This window comes from Pantherophis guttatus, chromosome 1, assembly GCF_059756535.1.
Source record: "Pantherophis guttatus breed Tessera chromosome 1, ASM5975653v1, whole genome shotgun sequence".
Taxonomy (NCBI): Eukaryota; Metazoa; Chordata; class Lepidosauria; order Squamata; family Colubridae; genus Pantherophis; species Pantherophis guttatus.
This window is the reverse complement of record NC_142063.1, coordinates 321182486-321198584: the sequence shown is the minus strand read 5'-3', so window position 1 is coordinate 321198584 and position 16099 is coordinate 321182486. Positions and strand designations below refer to the sequence as shown.

Genomic DNA, 16099 nt, shown 5'->3' with positions numbered 1-16099 from the left:
GAAATCAGTGTAGAACTGTCTTGGGATTACTGAAAGGGCTGTATTGTAAACAGGAGATAAATGGTGTTGTACCTGTCCCCAGTGGTGAAATCTAAATTTTTTTACTAACGGTTCTGTGGGTGTGGCTTGGTGGGCATGGTGTGGCTTGGTGGGCATGGCAGGGGAAGGATACTGCAAAATCCCCATTCCCTCTCCACTCCTGGGGAAAGGATATTGCAAAATCTCCGTTCCCACCCCACTCCAAGGGAAGGATACTGCAAAATTCCCATTCCCCCCCCACTCCTGGGGCCAGCCAGAGGTGATATTTGCCGGTTCTCCGAACTGCTCAAAATTTCCACTACTGGTTCTCCAGATCCTGTCAGAACCTGCTGGATTTCACCCCTGCCCCTCCCCCTTTGTTGAAAGAAGGCTGTTCAATTTTAACATAGATTTCCTCTTTGATTCCTCTTCTAGCCCGATTCATGGAGAAAAGACAGGTCTTTTTGGTCCTCCAGAAAGTTAAAGGGTCCTTCACATTCTAATTGGGAAGCTATTCCATATTAAAAAGCCGAGGTGGTGCAGTGGTTAGAGTGCAGTACTGCAGCTACTTCAGCTGACTGCTAGTTCAGCAGATCAGCAGATCAAATCTCACCGGCTCAAGGTTGACTCAGCCTTCCATCCTTCCGAGGTGGGTAAAATGAGGACCCAGATTGTTGGGGGCAATATGCTAATGCAATATGCTAATATGCAATATGCTGTATGCTAACTTTGTAAACTGCTTAGAGAGGGCTGTATAGCACTATGAAGCAGTATAGAAGTCTAAATTAATTAATTAATTAATTAATTAATTAATTAATAATAAAAATAAATAAATTGATGACACCAAACCCCATGCTGCTGGATGATGTCGTCCGGCAGCTTCATATAGATGTTAAATAGAAAGGGAGAGAGACCCAAGCCCTGAGAGACCCCACACAACAGGACCTAGGAATGGGTGTCTCTTCCCCGACAGCATTGACTGGGGTGACCATGGAGAAAAGAGGAGGGCCATCATAAAACAGTGTCATCCACTCCCAATCCCTGAACCAGTCCAGCAAGATACCATGGTCGATGGTCTCAAAAGCCACAGAAAGGGCTGAATAGATATCCCATCCCCATCCCAAGCTCTCCAAAGGTCATTCACCAATGCTGTCTCAATAATATGGCCCAGCCTGAATCCTGACTGAAAAGGAACCACATAAACGTTCTTCCTTTTACTATCTGAATTGCCTAATTTGTTGTTTCGTGTATCCTTGAAAATCTAAGTTCTGTTTGCATTGTACTTTTTATAACTTTCTTTCTTCAGTACACCTTATTGGTGATTATGTCCAATGTTATATATGCATCCCTTTCATTCTTATGCAATGAAAGTATCTGCAACCGTTTCCTAAGCTGTCCTCTCCAATTTCTTTTCTCGTATGAATCATAGACAATTATATTTTCAGTATCTTTTTTTCAAATCTTCCTAACCCCCTCAAAAAAGAGTCTCCAAACACCATGACCCATTGCTTCCTCCTTTAAAGGTCAGACAGAAGTAAGTTGTCCTTCTGTGAGTGGTCCTTATAACCAATGCAACAAAATTCTCCATCCTTCTTATTAAGCTGGAAAGCGGACATTTCTTTTCTTCTACCCATTTCATCTTTTCCAAGAGAGCAATGAGCTTGCACTCATAGTATATACAGTGCCTGTTGCAGTGGTGGGTTTCAAAATTTTTTACTACCAGTTCTGTGGGCGTGGCTTGGTGGGTGTGGCTTGGTGGGCATGGCAGGGGAAGGATAGTATAAAATCTTCATTCCCACCCCACTTCAGGGGAAGGATACTGCAAAATCCCTATTTCCTCCTGATCGCCTGGGACTAGATAGGGTGGGGCCAATCAGAGGTGGTATTTACCAGTTCTCCGAACTACTCAAAATTTCCGCTACCAGTTCTCCAGAACTGGTCAGAACCTGCTGAAACCCACCTCTGGCCTGTTGTCTTCAGGGTGAAAAACAAATTTGGCATATTCCTTGTAAATCACAGAGCAATTTTCCTCCTCTTCTATGTTCCTCTGATGACAAAAGCATCAAACAAAATAAGAATCTCCCACTTGGCCTCCTCTGTCAAACTCTTGTCGCTGCATTCAGTCATTGCGTTCTTGGGAGCTAGCTTCCCTATGTATTCCCAGAAGCTATCTTAGCTAGATCAACAGCAAGCAATGGGCCATTCACACGCGATGTGCAGGCAACAGCATTGTTCAAGAAACAACAGCAATCTGGAAAAAGGCAATAAGGCAGAGTCTGTTTCCCGCCTACCTTTCCTCTTCTTCTTCCTCCTCCTCTCTTTTGTTTCTTCTCTCTGCTCAATTAAACTCTGCTGTGAAAGTCTTGTTTACTCTTAGACACCACCGAGAGAGAGAAAAACCATCTATATGTATCTGAGTCAATTTGCATGCGAGTGGGAGAAAGAAGCTGGATAGCACAACAATGACTATTGAGTAGTTGAAAGCCCACTCTCTGACACAGAAACTGGGAATAACAAGTGTTTGGAGCTGAAGAATCCCTGCTTCTGGTCTGTTTTCTGTCAATGCATCTTCTCATCCTTACAATCCACTGGCAGTACATGTAAAGAGAAGCAGTAAAAAGCTTGGGCATAATGGCTCTTGTATAAGTGCATTGGAATATAACTTTCATGAAATATGTTTTAGGTTCAGTCCTTAGCATTTCCAGATAAACATATGGGAGAAAGCAGGGTTGGAAATAACCCCCAAAGACACATCCATAGCCTGTTGATTAGATAAAAGACAGCATCTGATTTGGAAGATGGAAGTTTCACATATTTATAAATTTGGATGTGGAGGTCACATCATTCACATTTCATTTTGTCCTTCCTTTGGCATCCTTTCTTTAATGATTCTATTAGACTATTTCTTCAATAGTAGTGTAACTCTTGTCCCACAGCAAATTGTCCCATGACAAGTTGGCCATAGTGAATTGTTCTGCAGCGAGATATCCTGTGGCGAGTTGGCCATAGCGAGTTGGCCACAGTTATCGTAGAACACTATCCACAGCTCAGAGTAATTTCTGTAATGCAGGCATACTGCAGTACCTAAAAAGCTTGTTGTTTTGCCCCAGTCAGAATGGGACAACTCGTCGCAGCCAACTTGCCGCAGCCAACTTACCGTGGGACAACTCACCAGAACAATTGGCTGCAGGACAATTCAACAAATCAATTTAATTATTTAAAGTAGTTTGTCATCCAAATGTCATTTGCCCTCCTTCGGCAAGCTTTCTCTAATGATTCCATTCCACTATTTCTTTGATATTAGTGTAATTCTTGTCCCATGGCAAGTTGGCTGTGGGGAATTGTCATAGACCCTTTGCCAGACTTAGGCATTCAAGAGGGCTACTGTATAACAGCTTACTGCTATCTTAGTTAACCTGGGATATTCAGTAACTTTCTACAGTTGATCTTCCTAAGAATCCTCTCAAAAAGGATCCATCTGACAGCCATCCGTCAGAAATGATTTCATACAGATTCCTGCAGAAAATAGGGGGTTGGGCTTGATGGATTAAATAACCAATTCTGTAATTTTACTGCATAAAGTATGACTTATGTAGATCCAGTGAGATGGGGGAGTTCTAGGAAATGAAGGGAGTTTTATAGTTTCAGAGAAATCTTTACATTTATTATTATTATTATTATTATTATTATTATTATTATTATTATTATTATTTATTAAATTTTTATACCACCCTTCTCCTGAAGGACTCAGAGCGGTGTACAGCCATATTAAAACAACATATACCCACAAAATTTAAAAACAGTTTAAAATATATTAAAAATTTGGCCCATATATTAAAAACTACAAACACCCAATTAAAATTCATTTTCTAAGCCAGCCCGGCCTGTTGAAACAAAAGAGTCTTAAGGGCACAGCGAAAGGTATGTAGGTTGGGGATCATGCGAATCTCCGGAGGCAGTTCATTCCAGAGGGCAGGTGCCCCCACAGAGAAGGCTCTCCCCCTGTTCATATTAAACATATGCACAGTGACACGACTTCAGGTTGGGCACAAAGGACATTCAGCCATTGACCAGCTTGAAGGCAACAGTGAACATAACTTACAGAACTTAATTTATGTAAGTTTTGCACTTTAAAAATATAGATGTGCCCATGCTTGAGATACATTAAACTTCAACATGATCAGAAAAGGATAAAGACAATTTAGGGCACTGATGATGTTACCTAGTTGGGTAATGAAACTTGTGTGAGAAAACAATCAAGCTCAGAAAGCATCAAGGATCCCACAAAGTCAATTTGGATGTATTCCAATTTCATTTAAACATGTGTTGTAAGGCTTGGGAAATGAATGGTTTGTTTGTCTGGAAATTCTTTCTGATTCACAAAACTGAGAAAATGTATCTAGCTATAAAGTTATAAAGGGATGCGGTGGTTCAGTGGCTAAGATGCTGAGCTTGTCGATTGAAAGGTTGGCAGTTCAGCAGTTTGAAACTCTAGTGCCGCGTAACAGGGTAAGCTCCAGTTACTTGTCCCAGCTTCTGCCAACCTAGCAGTTCAAAAGCACATAAAAAATGCAAATAGAAAAATAGGGATCACCTTTGGTGGGAAGGTAACAGCATTCCGTGCACCTTTGGCATTTAGTCATGCTGGCCACATGACCATGGAGACGTCTTCAGACAGCGCTGGCTCTTCGGCTTTGAAACGCAGATGAGCACAGCCCCCTAGAGTCGGGAACGACTAGCACATATGTGCGAGAGGAACCTTTACCTTTACTTATAAAGTTAATACATTTCACTCTAATTTCTTTTTCCTACAACTCAGCATCAGTGACTCGCCTACCCATCAAGTGGATGGCTCCAGAGTCAATCAACTTTCGCCGTTTCACCTCTGCCAGTGACGTTTGGATGTTTGGTGAGTAGAAGATTGGCTAGGAAAGCCATGTCTACATCCTTCAGATGAAGAACTTACCTGTACCTGCATGCCAACAAGAAATTGTTTAATATGGCACTTCTTCAAGCTCTGTCACCTTCCCCAAACTTCTTTATAAACAAGTGGCATTATTTAAACATCCAAGTCCACCCTCTAAATTGGTGGTTGAAAAATGGATTCTATCATCAGGCACTGCCAGTTTATCCCAAACAACAAGCAATTTCTAAAACATTTCCTTTTGTCTACAGCTGTTTGCATGTGGGAGATCCTTAGCTATGGCAAACAGCCTTTCTTCTGGTTGGAGAACAAAGATGTCATTGGGGTGCTGGAGAAAGGAGACCGTCTCCCTAAACCAGATGCCTGTCCGCCTATCCTATATGCTCTGATGACACGCTGTTGGGATTATGACCCTAATGACAGGCCCAAATTCAAAGAATTGGTGTGTAGTTTAAGGTAAGTGATACTTCCAGCCTTGTCTTCCAAAAAAATTGCACAAAAAAAGGAATGTTCTGCAACCTGAATAGGTTATATAAGCAAATCTTCAGAATTTTTCTTATTGGGCAAAATATATTCTGGTTTCGTTTGTCAATAAGTTTCATATCCAAAGCCACTCACACAATAACAAAAACTCCAATCAGCCAGTACTCCAAACCATTCTGAGATTTCAATTCACTGAACCTTAAAAGCTGCAGGGACGTGGAGCAGGAGGACAATTATATTGGATTCAGTATCCCATCAATCCCAGCTAGCATCATCTATAGACCAAAAAAAAAGGTCTAAGCCCTTTGCATAAATTAGATGGCATGGTCTTGTAAAATATTTACAAACCGCAGAAAGAAAAGCCCTACAGAGCATTCTATAGGCAGCAGATGGAGCTCGTGGATAAGCTAAATGGTGCTCTTCCCTTTCCCTTCCGTTTCTGAATTTCAGTGACATTTACCAGATGGAGAAGGAGATTGCACGGGAACAAGAGAAGAATAATCGCCGCCGGCCCCCCAAAATTATGGAGCCTACCTCTTTCCAAGAGCCCCCTCCAAAGGTGAGAAGATTTTGCTAGAAATGTTCAGCAGATATGGACATATATTTTTTTAGCTTGGATGTGAAAAAGATGTGGCCTTCTAACAACCCACCATTGGTTTTGGAAAAAATCATACAGGCTTTGCCATCAAAACAGGCATTTCCATCCTAGGTTCCTTGCTTTAACACTGTAGGAGCCATTTCTGTGATTCCTCGGGATTCACCCTTTTTAAAAAAGAAAGGTATTGTATATTTCACTCCTGAGCTGATCTTCAGACTTTTTTTTGTTGTTGTTGTTATTGATTATCAGCCACAATCAGTTCAATACAAAATGAATAAAAATCCATTCTTTTTAAAATGCCACCAGTTCGATATTAACATTTGCAGAGAATATAAACCCCAATTACGTCAGTTACTAATCCACCACCAACTCTTGAGTTCTGAATAATTTTATTTTCGGCTTCTGATCTTCATGATCTGTCCTCCCAGGCAATATTTTTAAAATGTTTTCGCTGTTGTTATATACAGCAGAATAATTGGAAAGGCAAAACAGAACCCATGACTGATAATAAAGTAAGTTACATTTTCTGTGTCATCCAGTAAAAATTGTGAAAATTTCATAATTACTGACTACATTTTGTAAGAAGATGGAAGACAACAGAATGGTCAATGCCTGGAATATACTACCTGAGTCTGTGGTTTCATCCCAACCCCCCCCCCCCAAATTTTAACCTAAGACTGTCTACTGTTGACCTCACCCCATTCCTAAAACGTCTGTAAGGGGCGTGCATAAGCGCACCAGCGTGCCTACCGTCCCTGTCCTAATGTTCCCTTTTATTCGTATCCATTTCATGTATTCAATCCATGCTTATACTTATATATATTATCTAATACGTACTTGACAAATAAACAAACAAACAATGTCTAACTTAGACATATGTGTGGTGGGTGGGAGGCTGTTTGGATAAAAGCTCCTGATTCTGATATTCAGAAAGTCATTGTCCATATGTTATTATTCTCTCAAATATTTTCATGGTAATAAAACAAGAGGAAAGAAACATTTGGATATTACAAAAGTTTAGGTATGAAAGCCAATAGTTCTGGATTCAATACATTATAAACAACCTAAACTTCATCAGAAGGTATATTTGAGCTGCATTATGATGAAAAACATTTCTCAATGTCAATAAAAGACACTTGGTTAAAATTTCTGCAGGAATAAAACCCTAACTCCATTTCTTTTATTTCCTCTTCCTTTTTCTTTGACCATCTGGGGTGGCCATTGTAATAAAATTATGTGATTAACATGACTAACACCTTAATTCTTAATTCAACATGCCTGTTTTAAAAAGATTTTTAAGCCTTCAGATATGTCTTATTCCTGGCAACTGCATGGATTAGTCCCTGTAGTTTTCTCAGCAAGATTTTGGAAGTGGTTTGCCATTGCCTTCTTCCTAGGGCTAGGAGAGTATGACTGGCCAAGGTCACCCAGCTGGTTTTGTGCCTAAAGCAGGACTAGAACTCACAAACTCCTGGTTTCTAGCCTGATGCCTTAAGTACTACACAAACTGATTTTCATTAAGGGCTTAGAACATAATTAATATGACAGATCTGGATAGGATACTCACTGGAACAGATGATAAAATAATCAAAAAAATATACAACTTCTTACTTAGTATTGAATTGGAAGAAGAGCAAGTAAAGGAAACAATGATAGCTTGGGCAAAACATTTTGGATATTCAATTGAACTAGATAAATGGCAGCAGCTATGGGAAAGGAATTATAAATTAACAATGTCCACTGCATATAAAGAGAACCAATATAAAATGTTTTATACATGGCATATGCCACCTGAAAAATTGGCAAAAATGTTTAAAGACAAATCAGCTAAATGTTGGAATAATGCCATCAGACATCAGGAATCATACTATCATATGTGGTGGACATGTTCAGAAGCGAGAAATTATTGGATTAGAATTAAAACATGGTTAGAAGAAACATAATTAATATTATTATTATTGGGAGTGGTCATTTTTGTTTCATGGATTTAATGGAGATGCTGTATTAAGTGTTATACTCCAGAAATTGTGGGCGGTCCATCACTGGATGTTTCTAAGAAGAGTCTAGGCAGTCACTTATTTATTTATTTATTTATTTATTTATTTATTTATTTATTTATTTATTTATTTATTTATTTAGTCGTATTTCTATGCTGCCCAACTCCCAAGGGACTCTAGGCGGCTTACAACAAAGAATAAAGCAATGCGAACAATCCCATAAAAATGTTAAAAAGAAAAACATTAAAACATTAAAAACTTTAAAAACGTTAAAACACATGCACTCCAATTCGTGGCCGGGTCTCGCAAGATCACTATAACGAGATCAACGGCCTCAGGCCTGCTGGAAGAGCCAAGTCTTCACCACTTTGCGGAAGGCCAATAGGGTGGGGGCAGTCTGGATCTCAGGAGGTAATTGGTTCCAGAGAGCCGGGGCAGCCACAGAGAAGGCCCTCCCCCACGGGCCCGCCAGCCGACATTGTTTAGCTGACGGGACCCGGAGGAGACCAACTCTGTGGGATCTTACCAGTCGTTGGGAGCTATGTGGTAGAAGGCGGTCTCAAAGAAATGGTATCTGAAATGGTATAGGTTCGCCTGCTTGAGCAGGGGGCTGGGCTAGAAGACCTCCAGGGTCCCTTTTAGCTCATTCTATTCTATATATTTCTGCAGTGTGCATGAAGCGCATGTTTGTGCATATTTACAAATATTTATAGATTTGCTATTTAAAAAGTTAAGACATTGAAAGAAGTAAATATAGCAATTATTTCCAGATATGTGAGTCTATCCTCCTCTTTTAGCAGCCTTGCTATGTAGTTGTTTTTCTTATTCCTCTCAGCCCAGCAGACCAAAGTACAAACCACCTCCTCAGACCAATTTACTGGCCCCTAAGCTGCAGTTCCAGGTAAGATCCAAGAAGTTTCCGAATGCTAAGTTTTGTTCTGTTCATGCTTTGAGAACTAAAGCATCTCTTTTGCCTTTGGCTTTTTCTTGGCTTCTGTTTATTCATTTCTTCTGAGTTGTTGATAAGCACCACTTTCCTTCCCTCATTCCCATTCCCTGTTGGACATGCAGTAGCTGCTTGATGCTTCCCTCCAGAGGTGATTCCAGATGGATGGCGTCCCCTACAACCTCCGATAAAGGAACACCTTTCATTTGTTCTGTCCTCTTTGCTTAAAAGTTTTGCTGAAGTGCAAGTAGAGGAGGGAAAGCATATAAGAGATACAATTGCCCTGTTTCCCCCAAAATAAGACATCCCCTGATAATAAGCCCAATCGGGCTTTTGAGCGCATGGCAATAAGACTGAGCGCTTATTTTAGGGTTCAAAAAAATATAAGACAGGGTCTTATTTTCGGGGAAACATGGTATGGGTAGGTCTTCTGTAAAACCCTCTCAATGAGGCAGGCAAAGGTTAGGGTTAGGCTTATCTAAGGGGTCGTGCTTTAATCACATGATCATAGCCATCATCATTTTTTCACCTTCCAGCATGAGAGCATCATTTCAAAATAAAAGCATGGTCTGGTAACTCTCCACATTTCTAAACCAAGTAATCAACGTGATCCTTCAGTGTTTGCATATAAACTTTCAAAATCTTCATCTGCAATTACATCTCAGTTTTAATTTAATTTAAAAGTTCACCACATTGACTGATCTCACCACTTTATTGTATTGCATTTGGCTTGTTTACCTGACATTTACTTTTGAAAAGAGTGCTTGCAATTCTGCAAATATATCACTTCGCTCAAGATGCACTTGTAAAAATCTAATCAGAATACTGTATTATTGTATTATTCTTGTCCTGCATTGCACCTTATGGGCTAGTAATGCCAATTTTAAAGATAATTTATTCCATTCATAGCCCCATTTTCATTTCCGTAATGACACCACACCTGTGTGTTGATTTATTTGTGTGTTTATAGTTGAAAGCAAGCAAATTCAAGTAGATAAATAGGTACCACTTCTGTAGTAAGGTAACAGCAAAAGTGTCTTTGGACAATGCAGACTCCTGCGGCTAGGAAACGGATATGAACATCACCCCCTAGAGTCGGATGTGACTGGACAGGGGAAACTTTACCTTTACCTTATATAATTTGGTCTATTAATTTTGCCCATGGGTTGTTTTTTTGTTTTTGTTTTTTGTGAAGAGATTTCAAACATGGACATCCTTAAACCTGCTGGTATTCTTTGCTGATTTTTTGATATTTTATTTTCACTATAAAAAGATGACACATATTTTTCAAGACAATTGACAAAATGCACTACCTTATACTTGGGAATCTCAGTTTTAAATATTTAAAATGTCAATATATGTGAAATTTTAAGAGGCTTTCACAATTGAGAGAAACTGATGACAAATTAAAAAGTTAAGGTGACTTCTCTTTTTCTGAAGTAAAATTAAGGCACCAGACCTGATCAGGATAATTTCTGGTGCTTCTTAATTTGGATTCTAAAATCTGTTCTGAAAATCTTAAAAAGCTTGTCTGGCAAAAATATCTAATATTGCTTGCTAAAATATGGAACAATGTCTTATATAAGTGTTTCTGGAGTGCTTTCTCTGCTCAGTTTGTGTGCCTACTGCTTATGCTGTGTCTATTGTTTTGTGCCCGCTGCCTTTTCCTTCCACCTTTCCAGGTGCCCGAGGGTCTGTGTGCCAGCTCACCAACGCTCACCAGCCCCATCGAGTACCCATCACCTGTCAACTCTCTGCATACCCCACCTCTCAACAGACACAATGTCTTCAAGCGCCACAGCATGAGGGTAAGACAATGCTGGCCAGCTGGCCTGAGACTCAGCCTGAAAACAAATGCAAGATGGCGCCTTCAAGGCTACAAAGGCGGTGGGGGTGGGAAGAGACATTGGAGTGAGTGAGTAAGTGAGTGAGTGGAAAGCTTTGGCTGACCTTGGTAGGTTGTTGTGAGACTACAAGAGTTGCAATCTCCCATACACTATATGTTTTATATTTCCTTCAATAAATTTTCAGGAGAGTTCGCTTCAAGTTAGTAATTTTCAACCTGATAAAATTGATGACCAATGTCAGCACAGTAATGAAAAGGAACTGGAATAAGAGAAAAGATGGGTTTTTTATTGATGAAATGAGAAGATATCTCCCAATTATTCTGTTTTTTAGATTTATATCCTGTCTTTCACTCAGAAGCTTAAAATGATATGGGTAGTAGTCCCCCTTCAATTTTCCTCACAGCACCAATAATGTGAAGAACGTAGGACTGAGAGTGACTAAGTGAATTTCTGTGGCTGAAGATGGACCCATTCTGGGAGATGGGTCTCACCATATCATTCTGACCAATACCTTAGTTACCATCCAGAAGTGCTTGGATCTTGGCTCAGTAGGAGAAGGCAAGGTGTCACTTTAGAATCTCACGCGCACCTGATTTATTTATATTTATATATTAGACTTCTGAAGACCACCCAACTTCAAAAAGACTTTCCTTAGTCCTCTCCCTCTTAGTCTTGGGCTCCCCTTCTAACTGATTTACTTTACAGAGTTATTATAAATTAAAATTACAATACAGTGCTAATGACATCCTGGGTTCTCTCATTTTCTGAAAACAGGTCAAATTACTTGAATTAAAGTTTTACCTCACATCACCGCCAATACTCTCAAAAATTAAATCTCAAGGCCAAATTAGATGAAACATTTTATGGCTTAATTGGCGCATTTACAACTCCAATGGGAGCTTTTGTTTCTATGAGGTTATTTCAATTGAGACTGCTCTTCCTCCCAAAGCTGCCCAGAACAATTAATAAAATGTATAATAACAATATTCTTCAACAACAGCAATAAAACAATAATAATAAATAAACCATCAAAAAATGGATCCTATCCTCCACCATTCCAATCTGACTTGATACTGCCTATAGGGGAAACTGTTAAAACTACCTCCTATTGACCAGGAGTCTAATCTGAACAGAGGAGAAGGATATTTGCTGTTTATTTTATTTTTGGAATGAATCATGTTAAGGCTACTTATGTGAAATATTTCAGATTTTGCCTTCAAAGTGAAAAGCAATGCCCAAGGAAGCAACTTAATGTTTGCTTGGCTTCCTGATTGGCTATTAGCTTTGCTCTCCTGTCCATCAGGTTCCACCATAGAGTGATTCAGAACTTTTTCTCATGACTGAAATAAATTAATGTCCACCAGCCTTTAAGCCAGCAGAAAGCTACAGTGGTATGAAAATTCCTTCTCCCATTGGTGGTCTCTGGCCTACCACACACACAGTTGTGGCAAATGATGTTGTTGTTACTTACAGTGTACAGAGCATGTTGACAAGAGAGACTTCCCTTTCCACACACATCCCTAACCAAGATGAAAAACATGCACTGATCATTCATCTCAATATGGTGGGAGGCAATGAGTTTTGGCAGATGATTAGATGGATAGATTTAGCCATCTGTTCCTCTCCCCAAATTCACCATGCAACCATTCTGCCACTATCACTAATCAGCTGCTTAAAGGGGAAAACCATCAGGAAAGCTAAGGGGAGTTTTAAGCTGCCTTTATGGATTGAAGGTGAGATCAAACCAACATCATGAGCACATGGAAGAAAAAAAAGAGGTTGCCAGGACATTTTTATGCCATACTTAGGTGCTAATGTGGAATGGTCCTAAATATTGTTCAACTTCAGACCTGCTGGTTTTCTCTGGAATCTAATCTCTTAAGCACTGTATTTTTCACATTTAATCCCTGAGGGTCAAGTTCTAAAGCTCTGAGACCTGATAACCTGTCCTCCAGTTGAATTATTTCAACATGCACAACTCTACACCAATGTGTAACCATTCCTGAATTTAAAAAATAGTAATTGATCCTGAGATTGGGTTATGAACTGAATTTTGTGACTAAGATGACAAAAACACAGCTTGAGTTTTCATATGCTCAACTTGAGTAGAATGAATCTCCATTTGCTGTTGGTGGGTTGTCAATTATCAAATTCCCAGATGTCATATGAAGGTTGTCAGATGCATTGGGTGCCAGTATAGTGTAGAGGTTAAGTGTTGGGTTTGGGCAGGGCAACACAAGTTTAAGTCCTACTTCAGTGGAGATTTCTCTGATGAATTCTTCACAGCCCAGTGTACTTCATAGTACTTCCTCTCCTATGTAAGCCCTCTTGATAAAAATGGCAATCAATTCATAAATAAGGTGCATGTAGGCTTTCTTGTAGCATTCAAACATTCAAGCACAGATAGAGGTGGAAGCCTGAGAACAGACTTTGTCATTATCATTCTTTCCTCACTAAGATGCTCCGGTTGTTAAATAAAAAAACTGCAACCCACCCACCCACCCCGCCTTTCTCTTAAACAGAGAACTCTATGAAGCATTGTGAAGTAGCTTTCCTGTTTCCTTTGTCACATTGACAAAAGTTTCAGTCTTTCCCCAAGCTCCTAATACATGTTGCTAGGCAACAAGCAGCCTGACTCACTCCATAAAGAATGACTAGATATGAGGCCAGGAGACTAGTTGATTCCATTTTCATGCATATTGCTAGGTGGTACCATTAATTCACCCAAGGTCTGGCTGAGGTTCTCTAGCAACAAATTGCCAGAATATAAGAAACTCTAATAATGAAGGTGGATGAGATGGACCCGAACATAAGCCTTTGTGGAGTTGAAATATACAATCAGACGCAGGCCTGCATCTTTTAGACATACAGGCAACAAATCAACAGATGTATGTGAGAAGCTATGGTCTGGAAGGAGGACATTATCTTGCTTTGTTTTATAGCTGTTGTTGTCCTTTGTGCTACTCTTTTTACTGCTTATGCAAATGTTCTTGCCTAATTCGCTTATATGTCTTTTTTATCGATTAGTCCTGCCTAGCCTGCTTTCATTACAGTCCTATCTATTGAGGAAGGTTCTAGAACGTTCTATTGCCTTAGAGGATTGACATGGGGGCGGGGGAATGGTTGTGCTTGAAATTGCTATTTCTTTGCCTGTAATGTTGACCCATATAATAATAAATCTTACATAGCCAAGATCTTCCTTTGTTCAGGAAACAAACAATAATAAAAAATATTAAGTCAAGAGGAGTCCTGATGAGTGAATTCAAGCTAACCAAGTACAACCTTTTTCCTTTTTTCATCTCTAATCCTTTGCTTACCTCTGAGCCAAAGTCATCCTGTGGCTGTTGGAGACTTTCCTAGAAAAAGTTCAAGGAATCCAAGAACCTTCAGCTCAGGTTTCATTTAAGAAGTAAAAAGTGAGGTGTGTCCATTAACAAGAAAAGTGATACAACCAAATATAGGAACAAACATAATTTGAGGACTTGTCCTCAGTGCATTTCAGATTTCTTTGTTGGGCAAAATGGTTCAGCAATTAAATAGATCCAGAGTTGCACATTGGAACATCCTTCCTCTGCAAATGGAGTGACAGACGCTTTTAATCTGCTTTACTGTTAGCAATTTCCGCTGACAAACATATTTGAAGTACATTGGAATTATTTATTGAAGTACTGTTGAAGCCAATTGGCTCTGCTATTTATTTTGCCAAAGGAAAGAGCTTCAGAATGCTCATAAAAGGTATGAGCATTTTTGTTTTGGTACGGTTCCAGAATTTATTTGGATTTTAGACTAATTAAATTTTCAATGTATCCTTTAAACCCGCCCCCCCCAACTCTCCCTTTTTTTTTAAACTCCGAAAATCATATCAATCTTAAGCTTAGCCATGTTATGGTCCCTGTAAAACTCAGCAAATTCTTCCTCCCCCTTCACATCAACACTCAACAATGGCTATCTAGAACTGTAAATTGTCCCTCATCCCTCTGAGGACCCAAACCTCTGCAGTGAGGTACCCTTAGGCTTCTCTCTCTCTCTCTCTCTCTTTCTCTCCTTCCCTCCCTCCCTCTCTCTCTCCCCCCCTCTCTCCTACAAAAATGTTGATGACCACTAGATAGCTGCAAAGAGATGCAGAAAGATTTAGTATCTCTGCTGCCATGCAGTGGTCACCAACATTGTTGCAGCCCAAATACGTTAGCCTGAATGATCTTTCTATCTCAGGTGACCCGTCCCTGAAATTCATATCTCATCATTTTAACTTCTGGCTCATTTGTGTCCCAATCCCTAAGGTCTTTTGTAGGACTGGTAACCAAGTAGAGATTTGGAATTGCTATCTCAGGGAAAAAAGCCTCTCACTTTCCATTCTTTTCCTTCTTTTCTAAGGAGGAGGATTTCCTTAGGCCCAGTAGCCGGGAAGAAGCCCAGAAACTGTGGGAGATGGAACGGGCTAAAATGCGTCAGCTCCTCGATAAACAGCAGAAGCAGATGGTGGAGGACTATCAGTGGCTTCGGCAGGAAGAAAAAGCTTTGGTCAGTGAGTGAAGGAAACAGAACAGAACCATTGGGATAATAAGATTTGTTACCTTCCAGCTATCTTATTAAATTCAGAGAAGGCTGTTTCACGTAACACGGTCCTTTTGTTGCTTCTGGTAAAAACCAAAGGTGATTGGATGGGAGAGTCGTACAATACCGCAAAACCAGCCCAAGGGCCCATATGGAAAAGCTCTAAATAGCCTTTAAGAGCATTTTTCTTCCTTTTTGTAGATCAGCCTGCTAGGGGTTCCAAATAGCAATGCTTGGTTTTTCCACTTATTTAAACTGAGATTTAACATTTCTTTAAATGAGTTCTCTTGGGTTGAAAGTTGCGTTTTTGCCAGTTTAGGTGCTCCAGGTTTCACCTTTGGTGAAGATGTTATTTCTTCATTCAGTGCATGACTCAAAATACTTGGTTTTATTATTATTATTGATTTTGCCCCTCTTCTCTATCACAGGACCCCATGGCTTCTGTGAAGAGCAATTCTAACCGCCCAGTAAGTTTACTCAAAGGGCCACCTTCCCTGGCATCATGGCCCAACCTCTGCTCTCTTCACTCTTTCATAGCCTTTATCTCTTCTGCTGACAATTTCAAAACCAGATAAAGTCTGAAAAACAATCATAGAAATTAGCCAGTGACTGAATCAAATTATCATGGGTATAACACGCAACAGAATATCCAAAGAAATTCTTTTCACACAAAACAGCCCGAAGGTGCTTATTATTTTGATTCAGTAGCAGGGTCTCCTTCTCTGCATTTCC

The 16099-nt window shown here is 39.9% G+C and overlaps 1 protein-coding gene across 8 annotated transcripts in view; it reads left to right on the top strand.

Annotated features, from left to right (window-relative positions):
* The window catches only part of PTK2B (protein tyrosine kinase 2 beta), a 107357-nt gene that overhangs the window by 83238 nt on the left and 8020 nt on the right, over positions 1 to 16099 (top strand). For 4 of the 8 annotated variants that reach the window (XM_087883339.1, XM_034421235.3, XM_034421234.3 and 1 more), the window contains 7 exons: positions 4838 to 4927; positions 5194 to 5398; positions 5876 to 5984; positions 8856 to 8921; positions 10649 to 10774; positions 15188 to 15334; positions 15796 to 15834. In XM_087883339.1, coding sequence (XP_087739465.1) covers positions 4838 to 4927; positions 5194 to 5398; positions 5876 to 5984; positions 8856 to 8921; positions 10649 to 10774; positions 15188 to 15334; positions 15796 to 15834 — 782 coding nt within the window. The remainder of the gene's footprint in view (positions 1 to 4837; positions 4928 to 5193; positions 5399 to 5875; positions 5985 to 8855; positions 8922 to 10648; positions 10775 to 15187; positions 15335 to 15795; positions 15835 to 16099) is intronic. The other 4 variants (XM_087883342.1, XM_087883341.1, XM_034421239.3 and 1 more) reach the window with 1 other exon arrangement.